General features: G+C 44.5%; 2 protein-coding genes across 2 annotated transcripts; both read left to right on the top strand.

Moving 5' to 3' along the window:
• The first annotated feature begins 1,190 nt into the window (after positions 1–1,190).
• nlrc3l (NLR family, CARD domain containing 3-like) lies at positions 1,191–12,616 on the top strand. Its single transcript, XM_005918498.3, has 12 exons — positions 1,191–1,405; positions 2,461–2,637; positions 3,170–3,265; positions 3,760–3,931; positions 4,612–4,759; positions 5,156–5,248; positions 6,106–6,455; positions 7,119–7,331; positions 8,156–8,331; positions 8,420–8,696; positions 9,201–9,416; positions 11,806–12,616. Exons 1-12 carry the CDS (start codon positions 1,380–1,382, stop codon positions 12,190–12,192), a joined length of 2,331 nt encoding a protein of 776 aa, XP_005918560.1. The 5' UTR covers positions 1,191–1,379; the 3' UTR covers positions 12,193–12,616.
• A 332-nt stretch (positions 12,617–12,948) lies between these two features.
• On the top strand, positions 12,949–17,439 carry emd (emerin (Emery-Dreifuss muscular dystrophy)). The gene is made up of 7 exons (XM_042219237.1): positions 12,949–13,099; positions 13,358–13,468; positions 13,827–13,922; positions 14,283–14,317; positions 14,419–14,444; positions 16,196–16,249; positions 16,337–17,439. The coding sequence occupies exons 2-7, from the start codon at positions 13,366–13,368 to the stop codon at positions 16,500–16,502; spliced, it is 480 nt and encodes a 159-aa protein (XP_042075171.1). The 5' UTR covers positions 12,949–13,099; positions 13,358–13,365; the 3' UTR covers positions 16,503–17,439.
• The last annotated feature ends 823 nt before the right edge of the window (positions 17,440–18,262 follow it).

Below are 18,262 nucleotides of genomic sequence, written 5' to 3'. Positions count from 1 at the left end.
TTCCGGATCAGTTCTGGGTCTGGTTGAATTGGGGATTATGTCTTGTTTGCTCATACCCCCCCCCCCCCCCCAATCCCACATGCATACTACCTTTTGGTGTTTCAAATGTCTGCCTCCGCCTCTGCACAAACGAAATGTTATAAAGACTAGACTGCAATCAGTTAGAAAAAAAAAGTCAATTTCCAAAGGCAAAGCTTTGAAAGAAAGCCTGGAAAACTTTCAAAGATAACAAGTAAGTCTGGCTCACTGAAGACCAGACCTAAAGAAAAGGGCCTGCACTGTAGTTGACTGCTGTAAGCTCACTTCACAGTCTTACACTGTGGTGGTAAAACTGAATCCTCTGTGGTACCACAAACCAGCTAAAAATGTGGTTTCACAAACATTTCTCCCAAACAAGTCTAACGGCTTCAGATGTGCCAATTCCTTGACATTGTGCTGCACCTTTGTTTAGTTTGTTTTCCTGCTAGGGCTTGGAAAAGTCCCCGCAAAAAGTCATCTTTGGACTTTTGTGTTGCAGTGTTTTCATGCATTAACAGTTTGCCCGTCCTGTGTTTATGAGGACATTAGAACAATAGAAAATAAACAGAAAATAATGTTTGAATTGACCTGCTAAGAACTGATATGAATTACTAATGTACAGACAACACTGGATTTTACAGATCTGCCTAATAAAGTAGGAAGTGGTACACTTGAACTTGTAAAGACAATTCTTTAGAGGAGACCCTGGAACACTGAAAAGATGGTGATTTAAGCTGCCCTGTGCTTTTCTCACAACATAACACTGCATCTCTCTTAGATGAGGAGCTCATTCAGGTCCACGTTTGTCATGTCGAACACTAACAATAGCTTTAAATGTTACAAATAAGTGTTATGCTTATGTTATTGAAATATTTTTTTGTTTTAATCTGATTTTTCTACTATTTGGGATTATTTTAACCTTATTCAAAAATCCTACTAATAATTAATACAATAAAAATGGATGGACTAACTTATGAAGCCCGAATATGTCTCAAACTAACATCTGAGCTGCTCTATGACCGTGATTAAGATCATGCGCAGCTCTGCGGTCTACAGCAGTGGTGTTGCAGCCCCGAGCACTGCCCGTGGTGTCTGTTTTCATACACACGTAGCTTTCTAAAATATACTCGTATCTAACGACGATCATGGTTTTATTTCGAAAAGCTGTCCCGGAAGTCTTAGGGTTTGCGTTGCACTTTGCTCGCGGAAGGAAACGAGTCGAAAACGAAAGTTGGAAGTGGTATAGTTTGGCTTAATCAGCGCGGCAGGCCGGTCGGCTTGTTTTCGTGTTAAAGTAACTGTGTGCTGCAACATTTAGCCGCCTAAGCTCCGTGCCGTGCCAGTCTGCTCCAACCACAAACATGGACCCGGACACGGAGGTCGAAAGGTGGGTGTTGTCATTATCTTCCCAGCTTGTGTGCGACTTCAGGAGAGAAGCAGTGTTTCCGACGGGACCTCGTAGTTTACTCTCCTTGTGCGCTACAGACCACTCAGCTCTGACTCAAGTGTTAACACGCATTTATTACTATCAGGTAAGCAGCGAGCCCCCCCGTCACGCCTCTTCCTGCGTGACCTTTTCCCTGTCACAACAGAGACAAGTGAAAAGAAAGAGCCCAGCTGTGTGGACACAGGGGGCAAGAGTTCAAGAAAGCGAGTGAAATCCGCGTTTACAGCGAGCGAGGAAAGTGAAGTAAACGTCACGTCACTGTGACTGGCTGATGTTTCACGTTTCTGCTGTTAACTTCAGGGAGGCAGTTGTGGGCCAACCGCCATCTTTGCTGAAAACTAGTCTATGAATTTCCAGTCAGACTTCTTTTTCCTGCATGTGTCACTGTGTCATGGATCCAGGAGAGCTGTGAGTGCTCCAGAAACATGTTCACTGCTCCCTTTGTTGTACCTGGATGCACTGGGCCGTCCTTTGCAAAGGAACACAAATGTATGCTGTGCAGCACCGAACTAACAAAGTAGTGCACATCATGTTTCATGTTTCAATGCCATAAGCTACACATACATTTAGAATTTGAAAAAGCTGTTAAAGCTACTCTGAACATCCCTCTGCTCTCATACTGTCTGCTGTTCTTTACCATCCTGTTGGCTTTAGTATTACAGCCTTTAGCACCATCAGGAATTAATTTGTTTAAGTTGGAGCCAGTTGGGATGTGATGGAGCGAGTTTAGCTTCGGTCACAGAAATCTGAAACACAGAGGAGGAAAACATAAAGTGGCTGACGAGGGAGCCAATAATGTAGTAACGAAACAATAACGAGTAAGTGCAGGCGCGTCTTTCAGAAAGCAACGTGGCAATTCAGAAAAAAAATGTTTACCTTTACACCTCTCTGTCACAGCCAGACAACCAAAACTTAATATGAGTGAATATATGTGAGAAGAATGATGTTTAAGAAACAGTCAGGTGCACACTAAAACTTTCTTTTCCTTCATCCAGCATTTTCCAGAGAGAGGATGAGGAGGACGAGGAGAAGGAGAAGTGGAAAAGGCCACCGTCCAGCTACGGTTCAATGAAGAGCGAGAGTGACGACATGGAGGACAACGTGGAGGAGAAGCAGGAAGCTGCAGACGTGGTAGCAAAACTACCTGAACCGAGAGCTCCCACAGGGACAGGGTACTTGGTCCTGAGTGTTTTATCTGATTTGAAGTTTCAGTCTGTAGACTTCTGCTCTTTGCTGTGTGTTTTTGGGACAGTTAGCCTGCCACCCTTAGTTCCAGTTAATTGCCCGTATTAAAAATGAAGCCTGTCCACTGTCTGAGCTGCAAGAAAGTTTGCACAGTCAGCACGATGCACAAGACAGTGCAGCTAAACACAGCTGATCCTGCTGTTAGGATTAGGCTTCAACTTCACTGTCATGTTTAAATACAGGCTAACGAAGTACAGAGTTTTTAAAAAATGTCGTGGATTGGACCTGCGCTGTTTCTATGCAGGGGGCGCTGCCACAAGCCATTCTGGATTTGTTCTTCAATGCTCAGCAACACAGAAGTGACAATAATTCTTTTTCTGCTTTTGAAAGCAGGGCAGTCATTTTACAGCAGCTCATCTGGTACATTTGAATATCCTGTTAGAGTTACAGAGGATTGCAGGTGTGGATGATATGAGCTGCTGCAGCCTGTTACAGCTTGTTGTTCTTCATACTGACCAGGATACAGATCAAGGATCGCTCCGACTCTCCAGAAACCCTGTACACCATGACCACGCAGCAGACCAGAGCGCCCGGAGCTGTGGTCATTGATACCAGGTGGCACGCGCGCACACACACACACATACGCGCACACACACACACACACACGTACACACACACACACACACACACGTACTCACACACACACACACACACACACGACACACACACACACGCGCGCACACACACACACATACGCGCACACGCACATGCACACACACACACACACACACGCACGTATGCACACACACACGCACGCACGCACGTACGCGCACATGTACGCACACACACACACACACACACACACACACGCTGTGTCAGTTTAACATGGCGATGGACCCGGGCTGGTTTGTCTTCTGTTTTTCAAACACATTAAACTTAAAAAAAAACAAATGTTGTTGACAAACGTTATTATTAGAAGAGCCAAAGAGTGATATTTATAGAAATCCACCACACTTTGTTCACCAGTGTTGGGTCAGGCAGGATGCGTGCTGTGTAACCGTGTTTGCAGCAGTCTCTGACTCTACCCTGTGCTTCTGGTTGTCTCCCAGCTCTGTTGATCTGGACTTTTATGAAGATGAAGATGATGAGGAAGAAGATGAGTATTTAATAACTAATTCTCCAGAACCACCTGAGCCCATTGAACCAGATGATCCAATGCCTGACGAGAACAGCCAGCCCGGCAAGCTGCACCCAGAACAGGATCTGCCTCATGTCTTTAGGGTTGGTACAAAGCCTGTCTGTCTTTACTGAAGCTATCGCTTGGTGTCCACGCTAAAGACGTTTTCATTGAATAACACAGTGTAATCACCATTTTCTGTCCAAAGTGTTTGGAACTTGTTGCTGTCAGGAGGCTTTTCCTTCAGACGTCTGTCTGCATTTTCAGTGTGATGAAGATCAGTGCCACAATGACAAACAGCAGCCGTCATGTTTCCTCAGGTTATAAAGACGTTTTACATCTTGGCTGTGATTGGTCACAGCTGCAGGTGTGTGTGACAGCTGTCCCATAGACACTGGGGCTGACACAGAGTCAGAGAAAGCTACAGATGAAGCTTCTCTGGATTAGTCAGAGGTCTGTGGGGCCAGAAAACCCTGAAACACCCAATCAGTCCATTTGAGACTTTTCCACTTGTTCTGCTGTTACTTCATCTTTCTGCCCAAAACACGCCTGAGAGTGAAGTCCTGCAGAGCAGGCTCCTGCAGTGGGCGCGCACATGAAAGATTCAGGGTGGAACAAATCCCGATAGTCCATTTGGCAGTCGAGGGACAAATTTCAGAGCAACTTTGCCGTTTTGTTACAAGTTTTATTGATAAATCATGTCCATGGGTTTGAGTACGTGAGCATTCAGCAAGACAAGACATCGTCTTAAGTTGTGTTTTCATAAGGTGCTCTTTATTTGTAGAATATTCAGAGCACCCTGACCAAGCTGTCCTGGGAAGAAATGATGAAATTCAAGTCGTGGTTTTATCAGTGGGAGGCTGACCTGAAGCTGAACCAGATGTACGATGGAGACATACTGGACTTTGTAGACCGGCTGTTGGAGGTCCTCGGTAAGGAAGCACAGCTGTGGCACCTACAGTGATGTGAAAAGTCTTTGCCTTCTCCTGAGTTCCTATTATTTGGTGTGTTTGTCACACTTAAATGTTTCAACTCATCAAACAAGTTGAAATGTCAAACAGACAACACAAGTAAACTAAAGCAGCAGTTTCTAAATGAAGGAGTTTATGGGGAAAAATCCAAACCTGCGTGTGGAAAGGTGTTCCCCGGAGCCTAATCACTGGCTGGGCCACGCTTAGGAGCAACAGCTGCCAACCAGTCTTTTACAGCTGTGGGGGGATTTTGGTGTAAAAGTTTATTTCACAGCTGAAATACAGTCGTTGCTGTGATGGACACTTGTGTCACACATTCTTATTGCTTTTATTTTGGATGCAAACTGTGCTCTGCAGGACAAGATCGAGCTCTGACTCACACAATAACAAATCTGGAAAATATCAACAAGAAGCCAGAAGCAGAGGAGCTGTCAAACATGTGTAAGAGAGGTGAGCGGACAGTGCGTGGGCTTTCAGGAGGTTTCAGCACCATCAGCGGAGTATGTTCATGTCTCTGTTTCGAGAAGGGTCAAAGTGCTTTTATGCCTCACGGCAAATGACATCCAATATCTGCGGGAACAGCTCTGGGAAGCCTCAATGGGATTACTTCAGAATCGCTGTGGTCGCTGTGTCAGAGATGAGACTGTTTAAGTCAGAGTGACAATATAATTGTTTTTGGCCATGGCTCAACAATTCATATACTAGCAGGGTTACTCATGTGTAAAATGAAACGACATTTTATATTTTCATGCCATTACAAAGCATCTGCTGCTCCAATCATCACAAATAAGAAAGTTGCTGTTGCTCGATGTGCAACTCTGATGCTCCTGCTGTCTGCCGACACTCGAACATCTATTCTCTGACCTCTGTCTCAGGGGTGTCCAACCCCAGGCCTCGAGGGCCGGTGTCCTGCAGGTTTTAGATGTGTCCTTGATCCAACACAGCTGATTTAAAGGCTAAATGACCTCCTCAACATGTCTTGAAGTTCTCCAGAGGCCTGGGAATGAACTAATCATGTGATTCAGGTGTGCTGACCTAGGGTCAGATCTAAAACCTGCAGGACGCCGGCCCTCGAGGCCTGGGGTGGGACACCCCTGCTCTGTCTGCAAGCTTCTTGACTTGTAAATAGATTGTGTGACGTCCTGGATTTAACCTCTTACTTCCCCTGTAGGTGATGTGTTGTTGAATGATGGCAATGATCTCATTTTAGCTCTCAGAATTTAGACAACACGTACCTGAAGGACTGAATGTTTCTTTCTTTCCTACATGTCATTTTCTCACTTTGCTCCATATCTTTTCCGACACAGCGTTGATGCGTTTCCGCTTGCAGCAGGCTTTATTCAGAAAACATCAAGTCATCCGGGAGGGAGTCATTCAAGCTGGGAAGCAGAACTTTCTAGACAAGGTCTTTGTGGAGCCGGAGATTTCCACCTCTGGTTGTGGAGGAATTTATCCCACCCATGATTTACGACCACCTGCGTCCCCTGTCCCGGTCCCCAGCCCTGACACCTTTGTTGGACTGAACAATTTGATCCGACTAAAGAAAGATGACGGCACTCCGGTGAGGACGCTGGTGACCACAGGGCTTCCAGGAGTTGGCATGAGTGTGTGTGTGGGAAAATTCTGCCTGGATTGGGCCGAACAGCGGGCCAATAAGGTGAGATGTTTACAAATCACAGCTTCAGTAAAGCCACAGCAGGGTGTGTTCTGGGCTGGTCCTGAGTGGGGAGGTCTGAGTTCTCTGAGCCTTTATGCTTTACATTCTGTGTATCCTGACCCAATGAGCGCCTCAGGCCAGTCCTGACAAGAAAAAGCGTTCGGGTTGGACCCTGCTGTGGATAAACACGTGGTTATACCGTCACTCCAGCAGGAGCTCACTGTTTGAACTATTTTCCAGTCTCGTGCACTTGATACTTGAAGAGCGTTAGCAGTTACTTTGAAAGAACACAGAAATCCCAGCAGCTTCACTCGGTCTGTTTCACTCTGATAACAGCTGTAAGGGGAATGAACTTTTTGTATATGTCATCCATCCATTCATCCTCCTGAATGCTGGGTTAGGGGCTGTAATTAGCTCGTTCCATAAATGAAAGCCAGTGTGAGTTCTAGATGTGTTTGATATTTGGAATTACACAATATTTTGTCTACATTTCCCTTTTTATCATCTTATATACTGTGTGAAGCCTGAGCACTGCAGTAGCACACAGCGTAGTTGGTTTGATTCGCCAGTATTTGTTTTTCCAGCTGCAGCAGAGACGAGCTGTGCTACTGTTCCTGTGTTTTGCTCATAACCAAAAGCTTTTCTGTTGTTCTTCCTATCCAGGATATCCAGTTTGTCATCAAACTTTCATTCAGATCTTTGTGGGTCCTGCGAAACAAACACCTCCCTCCTTCTCAGACGATGTCCATCATGGAAATCATTGAATATTTTTATTCTGACTGCAAAGACGTAAAGCCTTTCCTGGAGGAGGACGAATGTAAATTTCTTATCATAATGGACTCATTTGATCGTTACCAGAGTTCTTTGGACTGGGAGGTAAACCCATCCATTCACATACTTTGATGTCTGACTTATTAACATCATTGGCTCAAGTCACATAAAGGAAACAAACACACTTGGATATTTAAAGATTTGAGTGAAAACCCTTTTTATTCTGTGAGACTAACTTCCTGTTCTCAGACTAACTAAACAGAACAGCAGCAGCGCCTCCTTCCAACCACACAACAAGCTGTACACTCATCAAACCATCTTTGATATGTAGTGTCAGTGTAACACATCTTCATCTCGTTCCCACAACGTCACCGGCATCATTCACAGCAGAGCTGTTCTGCTTCTAAAACAGCATCATGTTCCCCACAGAGGACGATGCTTGAGCACATGGTGTTGTTTTTGCAGTGATATCCTGACATGACACAGCTATATTAACCTACTGACCTGAGCTCTGTCACTGGGACCTGATGAATGTAAAAACTAAGAATTTTGTGATTTTTTTTTTTTTTCTTACCTGATTTTTGTTTCTGAGAAAAATCAGATCCACACACGAGGACATTCGTTTTACATTTGGATAGAACAGTGGCAGCATAACGTCTCTGTAAGTGGATATCAGGCCCAACATTCAGTGTTGTGGTCTGGACAACCCAAAATTCAATGTGCAAGAAACCACACATTTCTAAAGGAAATGTGATGTCCACACATGTGGAGGTCAGGTCCTAGGAGGTTAAATGAAGATGGAGTAAAGTACTTGTGACGATCTTGTTTGTAACTGAGCAGGTTTAGCCAGCAGGAATAAACCTGGCTGCTAAGATAAGTGGCTGACTCAATCAGACGCATTTCTGTCTGTTTCCTTTTTCTGTCTCCAGAATGCTCCAGTCATACATGACAACGACACTCCGGCACATCCTGATGTCCTGGTAGTAAACATCATCAGAGGCACTGTGCTCCGCGGCGCCCGCCTCTGGATCCTGGGCAGACGGGGGGCTGTCTCACAGATACCTTCCAAGTTCATCGATGCGGTCACAGAAATCCAGGGCTTCAAGTATGGCGGCTGATTCGTTCTGACGTCTGTGTGCACGTGATTTAGTTTCAGTGCTGTGAGTTAATCCGTTTGCCCTCTTTGTCCGCAGCGATGACATGAAAGAGTCCTACCTGAAGAATCGCTGGCAGAGCAATACGGATCTGGGAGCAAAGATCTTGTCTCATTTTAAGCGCCTCCCCACACTTGTCATGGCCGCTCGCCACCCGTTTGTGTGCTGGATGGTGGCCACGGTGTTCGAGCGTTGCTACCGTTACCGGGGCTACGGGAAGGATCCTCCCAGACTGACGCCGTTCTACGTCAACATTTTGATGGTCCAGATGAATCGCAGGCTGCAGTTTTACTATGACAGGAGGGAAAATGAGCTGGTAACGTGTCTGTGTTTCATTTCCAAACAGCTTCCAGTCCTGCTGCAGACTACTGCTGCTCTAGTTTGCTAGCTTTAGGAGAGAAAGAGCGGCTTTGTCCACAGTGTGTATTACACGAGTTTCTGAAGTGATGTCACAGAAGATGCATCCATCTTTTATATAATGTCTTTGTTTTTAAACTGGCCAAGTTACAGCCTTAGTATGACTTTGATGGGTCATATACTGTCTATACTGTCGGTGACTGAGTGTTAATGTATGACTGTCGGGTGTACGCTGCAGTCCCAAAGCAGCAGAGTGGATGACATCGCAGCTGCTGTCAAAAGAAGAGCTGTTGAAACAGAAAAGTCCAGATGTGGCCCAGCTTTAAAGGAGCAATAAATCAAACACAGTCAAATCCCAGTTTATTTCCATTAAGACCGATGAACAGGCATTCGCCCTGGAACTGCAAAGCTTATGTTCGGTGTCAGAGCTTTGTTTTTATCTTCTTGTGTTCTTTGCACTCAGAAATGGTCCACTGATGATAAAAACCTGGTGGTACAGTTGGGAAGGATGGCCTTGAAAATGCTGGAGAAGGATATCAGCGTGTTCTATGAAGACGATCTGAAGGAGTACAGCCTGAATTTGAACGAGGTGGCCGTGTTTTGCGGCATGTGCACTGCGCTCCCCGCCCCAGCTGCCAATGGGAGGACAGTGTACTCCTTTATCCACTTCACCTTCCAGGTAAACATGTTCGTGCTTATTCTTTTCAAACAGACCTGACATAAGCTCTCTTCACAGGTCCCTGTTGCTCGGACATCAACCTTCCCATAAACTTTACTGTCTAAGGCTACGTTCACACTGCAGGCGAAAGCGCATCAAATCTGACTTTTCTGACCCTATGCGACCCATATCCCATCATGGTATGACAGTGTGAACGGCACAAATCCGATCTGGGTCACTTTCGTATGTGGTACTGAATCCGATACATATCCGATGTTTTAGAAAGCGACTGCTGTTTGAATGGTCATGTTGCATTAAATCCGTCTTTTACGTCACTGACACAAGACAGACGCCAATTATCAGCGAGACAAATGAGAAAGCATGGCGGCCATTGTTAAAGCACGGCTCTCTGTTTTCTCAGTGTCCTTCTTTCTCTAATTAATTCGTCAAAATTATGTCGGTTACGACTGTGTAGAAGTTGATAGACTGCTGCAACAACACCTACTCGCTCTGTAGCCGCCATTTTTACTTCCGTAAACAGAGCGCGTTGTGTGTGACGTCTAAGGAGCTTGGAAAGAAAAGCGTCTGGACTTCTTTGAGTTGCTTGAAGACGTTTCACCTCTCATCCGAGAAGCTTCTTCAGTTCTAAGGGTCAATGGTGGGGAGTCCCAGAGAGTCCCAGAGTCCCACACCAGCGAGGGAGGATAAGAAAGACAGACGCAACAGGCCTGTCTTTAAATCTGGGACTCCCCACCATTGACCCTTAGAACTGAAGAAGCTTCTCGGATGAGAGGTGAAACGTCTTCAAGCAACTTAAAGAAGTCCAGACGCTTTTCTTTCCAAGCTCCTTAGACTACGATGACCTGGATGACTGAGAACCTTCACAGACATATTGTGTGTGACGTCTTCTTTTGCACATGCGGGCTGCTTTGAGGGCCGTGAACCATTCACAGTAGAGCATGTTTGCTGTCACATTTTATTTGGTAATGTGAACAACCAGACAGAAAAAAATCGATTTGATCAAAAAATGGGAATTGAGCATTAAGACCTGCAGTGTGAACGTAGCCTTAGACTCCATAAAGGTAGTGAAGCTAGCACAACTCAAGCTGCATTGCATCTTACACACTAACACGCCTTCTAGTATATCAAACATACACTTCACATGTAGTGTGAAGTGTACTGTTGAAGCTGCAGACTTTCCCATCTCTCCCTCTGTTTCAGCTACCCTAGCATCCGTGTGTAGATTTTTATTTTCTATTTAATTTCTATTTATATCATATGTGGTTAGCAGAGCATTAGATCTGAACTTGGGGGTTAGCATCTTTCCCGAGGCATTTGGGATGCAGCCTGGAGCAGCCAGGGATCAACCCACCCATCACAGAAACAGTATTTGTATGTGATTTTTTTTAAAAAGGGATGAAAGAGTGTGAAATGAAATGGAACGTGTCCATATTTTATTTTTGGTCTTTAGTGGAGCAGTTTTGTGTGATCTGGAGTTCGGAATAACAAGGACCGGACAGGGAATCCTTTCATAAATAAAACATTCCAACTTTTCTGATTGGCTGTCCTTCACAGACAGAAAGTTTGAACACTATGTGAGCTTTGTACTGAGAGAACCATATCAAGGATGTCCACTTTCACTGACATCATGCAGATCCAAGAATAGCTTTTGACGTCCAGGTATTAGTTGCACATATACTGGCCGAGCCTTTGGAACAGGACACAGAACATAAGGAAAAGCAGCAGGTCCACTTTGAGTACAGCGGGCCCTCGCTCTAACGCGGTTCAGCTTTCATAGCCTCGCTGTGTCACTGATTTTTTTTGTGCAATTTTGCATTTTTTATTTTTTACAGCGCATTGTGTTCTGCGTCCTGATTGGCTGCAGGCCATTGTTAATCGATCTCGTGCCGTGTCTCCTGTACAGTACAGAATGTGGTCAGCTTGTCAAATTTATATAAATCTTTGATCGCTAGCAGAGTAACTCTGAAGTGCTGCACTGTATGTTTGTAGGTTTGCTCCAACAAACACTGTCGACGAAACGTTTTGCAGCCTGAAAGGCAGCTGTGGGTGTGTTTGGTTTCATTCTATAATACTGGACTTATTTTCCTACCAAGGTTTGAACTGTGAGCGTTTAAACAAGAGAGAAAAGTGTGAAAATGTTCATGTCTTTCTGAGTGTGTAAAGTGTGTAGTGAGGGGTTTTACAGCCTTCAAACATCTATAATAATTGTAAAAAAACAAAGCTGGCTACTTCGTGGATTTCACCTATCGCGGGTTACTCTTAGAACGTAACTCCCGCGATAAACGAGGAGCCACTGTAATCAACTGTTTCTTGTGACATACACAAAAATGTGAAAAACTTGTATGTTGTAGAGATCACGCTTTAAGAAGCTCTATCTTCCTTCTTGCAGGAGTTCATGGCTGCTTTGTATGTCTTCACAATGTTTCGCACAGAGGAGAAGAACGTCCTGGACTCTGGGATCTTGCACATGCCCAAGATCTTTGCATCCAAAGAACAAACCAAGTCCATCGCAGGCCTGATCCAGTGTGCGTTGGTGCGAACCTTTAACCACCCACTGGGTCACTTTGACATGTTCCTGCGCTTTCTGTGTGGCCTGCTTTCCCCAGACTGCCATGACAATCAGCTCTGCGGCTACCTCTTCCGCCAGAACGCCCCTAAGGTGGGAGGACTGGATCAAGCACGGCGGCTGCTGGAGCAGACCATACAGAAGGCTCCACCTGAAAGGGTGGATAACCTGAAGGAGTGCCTTAGAGAGATGACACAGAGCGATGAGTGATTCAACTCTGCATGGTTTCATGAAAACTTGACATAAATGTAATGAACATTAAAGTTTTTCTTGTTTGGAGTACAACATCAAAGATGATGATCCTTTTACCGTTGTACCAGACAAAATCACGTTTTTATGCATTCCAGCAGAGGAGACTTGCAGTACTGCTTTATATTTATAAAGTCTTACACAGAGCACTAATAAAAATGTATTCACACAATGTCTTTACTTCATTTAGTCGCCATTTTTCAGCATCTGTTGTCTTTATTTCCCTCCAGCTTAATGTAAGGGAGCCGATATTAATTTACAGACGAGTGAAATAGAAACTAAATGCGTGTCATACACTGAACAAACTTCCACGAAAAGAATGAAAGATTGTTTCAGTTTTATTAATAGAGCACCAGTTCACAACAACAAAAAACACACAAGCTATGAGAGAGAAGACAAAAGTTTATCACATGAAATTGCTTAGAAGGGCTCAGAGAAGATGTGGAGGATGAAGCTCCCGGTGGTCCCAGTGGTAATCGGAGTCCTCCCAGTCTCTGAAGAGCGCAGTCCTAGGAACAGCCAAGGTGCTGCGCAGGACCCTCAAGGCCTCTGGTAGAGGACCCGGGCTGGAAAGATGGATCGCCGGCAGGGGCGGGAGGGGGATGTCTATTATGTTACACAGATTGCCGATAACAAAGGTCCTCTTGGACCCGCTCTGAGCGCTGATTACTCGTTTAAAAGCAAAGCACTGGTAACCGTGCTACAGAACAAGGCTAGGTCAGGTTAGCAGGATCAGCGGTGCTCTGTGGGTGTGCCAACCTAACGTCTCCAAATTCTGGAGAAGTTACGCCCACATGTGAGCTTTACTGCTGTGCCCGACTTTCCTTCGTCTCAGTTCACGCAGCACAGCCGTCGTCTTATTCCAAAGGTGAGTGACATTCAGCCCACTTTACCGTCAGCTTTGTTCATGCGCCGCTTTCATTTGTTTGTGGCAGCGTGATTTACTCTCTCGAGAGGGACGCAAAAAGCCGCCAGGTCAGTTCTCGGAACTATGTTTCTGCGGGGAAACTCATTTTAACGGGGCCCAAAGAAGTAAACGCTTTACAACATGTACGACTGTCTTAAACGTTGACTGATAAAGTTTGGTTTTGAAATGTAGCCTGTTGGTTTCCCTGCTGGAGCGCAGGGTGGCGCATGTCTGAATCTGTCTGTCTGCAGATGTCTCTGAGTGAGAAAAGCGACGAGGAGCTCGGCAGCTTGCTCTCTCAGTATGGCATCAAACACGGACCCATCGTAGGTAAGTACACACACAGGGATCGCAGTTTTGCGCCGTGAAGTGTTTTCCACACACGCAGATTATCCACGTGAGCGCTGTTCTGCATCTGAAACATGAGGAAAATGTTGCGGGAAACTTCCTTCACACTGGAAGTTTATAACGCGAGGCTACCGCTACGTCAGGTCTGGCTTGGTATATGTGGACAGTATGTGGAAACTGCTTACACTGCATCATAAAAATGGATCCACGTGACATTAAAACCATTCATTACAAAAGGTCATGTGAACCCAAAAACTGCTTTTAATTCATTCCAGCATTTATTTAAATAAGTGTCTGTACTTTGTTCACATACTGAAGAAGTGTTTTTGTGTGAACACAGACTCCACTCGGCATCTGTATGAGAGGAAGCTTGAAAAGGCGATGAAGCAGGCTTCAGTGAAGACGTCCTCTGATAAGACCTACTACAGGGAAGAAGGTAGGAAGCAGCCTGAGGTAGAAGCCGTCAGTGTTTCAGTCAGAGTGAAGAATACTAAGGATCGGGCTCATTTAGCTCCAATCTTAAACACACAAACAGTGATTGGGTAAAGTCAGGAGACTGTGGTGTTTGGTGGTGAACTGTAACTCTCTTCCCTTCATAGTTGTGAATTTGAAGTTTGAATCAGTTAGTGTTATGGAAACAGCAGCAGTGATGATAACTGGTCTGTATGAAGAGGTCAGCCCCAGCAGCTCGCTCTCAGGCTCACTCTGCTCCTCCTGTTTCTGTCCTCTGATCAGATTTGGAGGTGTAACTTTGAGGTAATAGTGCATGATTTGTGTTTCGTGTTGTTTTTTACAGAGGAGGAAGTTACCTACATCACATACCAGAGTGCAGTGAGTCCTGATTGTCTGCCTACCCCTTTGTTTTTGTGCCAACTCCTCTACTCTGGAAAAAGACAATAATCTTACAATTACTCCTGCTTTCATTTCGACAGGCTACACGTAAGCGCTCTGCCAACATGTGAGTACTGCTATAACCCACACAGAACATCACAAGGCACATTAAAGACACTCATGCAACACGACATCCTGATTAACCTGTTAGCAGAAAAAGAGCAGCAACCTGTTGTGTCGAGATCTGCGAGGCTGAGGTGTTGAGGGTTTATTTAGATCATCACCTGCAAAGTACGTTTACCTTGATTATAATGTGACTCTTTAATGATCTCATGGAGGCCTGTCTTCATTGTCCCCACAAACAACACTAATGACACTATTTCAGCAGCAAACGCACGGCTGAGGAGAGGTTAGAGCCACGGTGTTCAGCACCAGGCCTCGAGGGTCAGGGTCCTGCATGTTTCAGATGTGTCCTTGATCCATCACTGCTGATTTAAAGGCTAAATGACCTCCTCAACATGTCCTGAGGTTCTCCAGAGGCCTGGTAATAAACTAATCAGGTGTGCTGACCCAGGGTGAGATCTAAAACCTGCAGGACACCGGCCCTCCAGGCCTGGAGTTGGACATCCCTGGGTTAGAGCATCTGGATGAGGCTCTAATTTAAGATCCTCTCATGCTCTGAGACAATGATGGATCGATGAAGCCGCTCCGCTGACACGTGCATTTCAAACATGGTGCATGCATGTGCATGCACAAATGTGGACATGAAACTATAGTGAAGCAGATTAAACAGAACATGAATCTCATAAAAATGATAGTGTGGGTTTGTGGCATTCATGGGTAAACAACATTCACCTTAACTGGCGAGATACTGGTGGTTCTCGATGCACCACTCTCTTTACTAACCATTTAGAAACACCAGTTGAAACCTGCCAACAACCACCAGACTGGTTTACAAACAACTAATACCCAGTTAGCAAACATCGTTCCATTCAGTGTTAACTGTAAAGAGAAGTTAAATGTTGTTTACTTAACTGACAGCACACCGCTCCGGTTGGATAGTCTTAAAGCTGATTATATTGCACCGCCCACATACAACACTGTGCTTTTATTTCCTCTATGAAATTCTCCCAAACTGCACTGGTGTTATCACACCTCATCTGTGTTATGGTCTACACTACCATGGAAGTAAAACTGAAAGGGCAGATTGTTGTTGTTTACCCAGATGATGTCAGTCAGTCTTAACCTGCAGGTAAGAACTTTGCAGAGTCACATTTCTTAGTACAGTGTTGTGATTTACACTGTAAGATGATAGGTTGGATTTTCTAGTATTTACACTAACGTTATATTAATCTGTGCAACGTTTTCCTTTATCTCTTGTTGTGTGTACACCAACCAATTTCACTACACACACGCTATTCAGCCAATCAAATCATTTACATGTGAAAATGGGAGAACTCCGGGAGGTGACGAGGGAAGCAGAGAGATGGTTTACATGTGAAACTCAAACTGCAGCATTTCATTATTTTAGCTTGCTGATGCAGCTGCCACGGTACTTACTGCCATTTGTTCCACGTGAGGGACTTTATCACGTTCTTGACCTTTGTTTGAGGATATTTTGTTTAATTGGACTTGATAACATTTTAATACCCAGCCATCCTTAAACCAAAAAGTGCATGCAGCTAACTACCAGTGCAAATCTGTTATGTGTGTTAATAAAATCCACTGTTCTTGTCAGCTCAGTCATAATGGTGATGACACGTTGAGGGTAAACCCTGGGGTAAATTTCCCTAAAATGCATCATAAATGTAGTGCAATGAAACAAACCCAGTGCTGGCTTGAACATTAAGTATTGAACTGTGTGTTTCCTGCACACAGGGTGAAGCGAAGCGCTGAGCAACATGGAGTGGAGGGACCAGACGCTGACACAGAGTGAATCCTGCAGTATGAAGCAGTCACATGTTTGAGCTCGTGAGTTTAAAGCCGGGTCTAACCCACCTCTTCTCCTTTGTGTCTCAGGGCTGCCGTGCAGGTCACCTACACCTCCACCAATCACACCTCTGTACGATCAGGGGAGCCCACTGGAGACAAGTCCACAGGAAGCCTGTGGAAGATTATTCTGGTGCTGCTGCCTTTAGCTGTGTTATCAGCTGTGTGCTACTACGCCTACGCCTACATCGTGTGATGAACAGTGGAAGTTGTTCATTCGGGAATCATCTTCCTTTGGATGGAAGGATTGTTCCATCGATGTCACATCGAGACTCTATTTTTGAGCTTCACCACTTTTTACTTGGACTCTGCTACAGTAGCTTCAGATTCTGCTGTCCAACTTTAAAGCCAAAGCTTCTAGTGACCAGCCAGTTTTGATTTTATACACCCGTAATACTGTCGATTATGTTATTGTTAATAAAAAAAAAGTGGGACTGTCAGGTAATATCTGTGCTGACCTTGCAGTTATTATTCCTCTGCTGGAATCATTTTACTGTTGAAAATAATACTTATTTATCTGTTACTGGCCTTTGGTGCAGCTCCCCAGTTCATCTTCTGTCTGAAACATCTGTTTTAGCTCCTCTAACATTAAAGCCATCCATTTATCCTTTTTCTTATCTAATTCAGGGTCAAATGTAATTGTTGTATTACAGTTTTAAGCAGTATCCTTTTTTATTATTTTCTATTTACCCGAGTTTTGAGATGTACTTAATCATGTAGCACCAGAGAAAGAAAACCGAAGATTCAAAACACTGGACTCACACTGACTCGTTGTGTCCACAGTGAAAGTACACGAGTTGATTACAGCGCTGCGTAACAAGTTTACACCTGCCTCTGTCCAGCTTATCCAAACCTGCTCCATAAGATTTAAAATGTTACTTTGTCCTTTAATGACTCAAAAGAATGAAATGCTGTCTTCCTGCTGTTCTGTAAAGTATCACTCCTAAACAGTGTGCGTCAGTGTAACAGTGTGTAATAACAATAATACAGTTTCTTAGTCACTGTAAAGCAGAAAGAATTACACTCTTAATAAAATGTCACTAACAAGGATTGTAACGAGGCAAATTATTAAAGGTATTTTTTCTAAAAATAAAATCAGAAAATGCAATGAAGACATTTTACGAGAAACCGTATGTCTGCATATCTGACATCATTTTTGTTGCTATGTTGAAAGACCTTAGTGATCTAATGTTTTCATGTTCTTCTGGCTAGAAACAGCAGCAGGCTAAGAATGACAGTAACGTGGATTCTGTGTTATGGTCAATGAGCTGGACTGTTACTGGAATGTCTCAGCAGATGGGATGCTGCGCTAACACACTGACCACGATGTGGTTTAAAGTACTGTGTACCAGCACACCCTGCTTGGGCCCTTCTGGATCTGAAAAATGAAGCCAAATTAAGAAATGCCAAAAAACTGCAGGACCTCTAAGTCCTGCTTAGAAATCTGCAAACATGCAAACACGTCCAGCTGTATAGCATAAAAAGCATGTTTGCAAACCATTACAAACCATTTTGGCCTATTAATATTAATAGTTTTGATCTTTATTTAAAAAGAGAGAGTAGGGTCATTTCTTTTAATCTTTCCTCCACCTGATTAATTGAATTAGGGTACAGCTGCTGTGATAGGTGTCCCAGCCTTCTCACTGTGTGCACACTGCTGGGGCCTGGTGGACTATTTTTACTGAACTGTACCCATAAAACTATGGTCTGCTGTATGGTACAGACCACTGGGGAGTAAAAAGCTCACCAACACTCATGGTATTAGTCCAGGGGTCTCCCACTCCAGTCCTCGAGGGCCGGTGTCCTGCAGGTTTTAGATCTCACCCTTGGTCACCACACCTGAATCCAATGATTGTTTCATTCCCAGGCCTCCGGAGAACTTCAGGACATGTTGAGGAGGTCATTTAGCCTTTAAATCAGCTGTGTTGGCTCAAGGACACATCTAAAACCTGCAGG

This window comes from Haplochromis burtoni, unplaced genomic scaffold, assembly GCF_018398535.1.
Source record: "Haplochromis burtoni strain Fernald_Lab_line unplaced genomic scaffold, NCSU_Asbu1 Contig_30, whole genome shotgun sequence".
Classification (NCBI taxonomy): domain Eukaryota; kingdom Metazoa; phylum Chordata; class Actinopteri; order Cichliformes; family Cichlidae; genus Haplochromis; species Haplochromis burtoni.
Note: the sequence above shows the minus strand (reverse complement) of the source record. Positions and strands in the feature narration are given on the sequence as shown.